The sequence below is a fragment of the Wasmannia auropunctata genome, unplaced genomic scaffold (assembly GCF_000956235.1).
Source record: "Wasmannia auropunctata unplaced genomic scaffold, wasmannia.A_1.0 LD336078.1, whole genome shotgun sequence".
Classification (NCBI taxonomy): domain Eukaryota; kingdom Metazoa; phylum Arthropoda; class Insecta; order Hymenoptera; family Formicidae; genus Wasmannia; species Wasmannia auropunctata.
Genome location: NW_012026812.1, coordinates 181668 through 183245, shown reverse-complemented (window position 1 = coordinate 183245; position 1578 = coordinate 181668). Strand labels below are relative to the sequence as shown.

The following is a 1578-nucleotide window of genomic DNA, read 5'->3' as shown; positions in this document are numbered from 1 at the left end:
TAAATATTTATTTTATTACAGATCTATATGCGACCGTTTTAATGTCGGAAAAGCTACTGGTCTGCGCATAGTTAGGCGTGTTATAAATGGTCTTGTTAGTCTTCGAGAGCAATTTATAACATGGCCAACAGAAGACGAGGCAATTGAATCTATTGCAGCATTTCAGCGGCAAAGAGGGTTCCCAAATGTTATTGGAGCAATAGATGGAACCCACATTGTAATAGATACTCCAAACAACCCTGAAGCATACATTAATAGAAAGGGCACTCATTCTATTCAGTTACAGGTACCATTTTATTTAATTTCTTATACATATATGTGTATATAAAAAAATAGAAATACTGATTATAACGTGTAATCTATTAAAATTGCAGGTGGTTTGTAAGCATAACTTACAATTTATTCATTGTTTTGTCGGCTATCCTGGATCTGTACATGACCAAAGGATTTTTCGACTCTCAAATATACAAGGTTTTTTTAATAACCCTTTAAAATTTCCCAATGATAGTCATGTAATAGGAGATGCAGCTTATAAAATTCAACAGCACTTGTTAGTACCATTTAAACATAATGGACGATTAACAGAAAAGCAACGAAATTTTAACTATTGCTTATCTTCGACTCGAATGGCAGTAGAACGTTCAATTGGGCTGCTGAAAGGACGATTTAGGATATTGCTAGACAAACTTCATGTTAGACGAACTGACCTTATTCCTAATTATATAATGGCGTGTTGTGTATTGCACAATTTATGTATAATGAGAAATGATATAATTGATGATATTCCGATATTTGTTGAAAACAATGACATACAAAATGTAGGAAACGGAGATGACGATATCAATCGGGAATTACATGTTGAAGGTATACGGAAAAGAGAACGAATACAAAATGCTCTCGATATTCAGCTACCGCTCATTCGATTAGTATAACTGCTCATTATTAACTGTATATCGTTGTACTTATAGAAATTAGATGTGAACGTAAAATAAAATGTAAAATAAAATACGTATACATTTCAAGCAATAATAATATTATATTTGTATAATATATAATAAAAAAACTGTAGTAAAAAAATAAACTGCAAACTCATAGAATTTTTTTGTATATATTTTATTCATACAAAATTAAATACATATTTGGAACTTATTTGGCACCTCGTAATCACAGTAATTTTACTCAATCACTTAAATGTTATAATTCTACTTCTGTTACATTTAAATGTTAGTAATGTTATAATTTTGTGAACCTTCACATAAATGCGCAAATCTGAACTTAAGAAACATTGATCGTGTCGATCTATATTAAAAACAAAATTAAGATATATGTGGCAATGAACAAAACCTTACTAGCTCCTATTATTTAATACTTTGTAGGTCTTACTAACATTATGAGTATCACATTTTCTAAATACTGAAATTAATTATTAACGTTATCAGTCTTAATGCAGTAAAATTTAATATCTTATTATATATTTAATATATATGTGGCAATAAACAAAACCGTACTAGCTCTTATATTATTTAATACTTTGTAGGTTTTACTAACAGTATGATCAGTATCACAGATCGGAAGAGC

General features: G+C 29.6%; 1 protein-coding gene across 1 annotated transcript in view; it reads left to right on the top strand.

Moving 5' to 3' along the window:
* LOC105449068 (putative nuclease HARBI1) overlaps window positions 1–1045 on the top strand; it is a 4141-nt gene extending 3096 nt beyond the window's left edge. The window contains exons 4-5 of the mRNA XM_011688065.1: window positions 22–286; window positions 375–1045. Coding sequence (XP_011686367.1) covers window positions 22–286; window positions 375–932 — 823 coding nt within the window. The 3' untranslated portion in view covers window positions 933–1045. The remainder of the gene's footprint in view (window positions 1–21; window positions 287–374) is intronic.
* The last annotated feature ends 533 nt before the right edge of the window (window positions 1046–1578 follow it).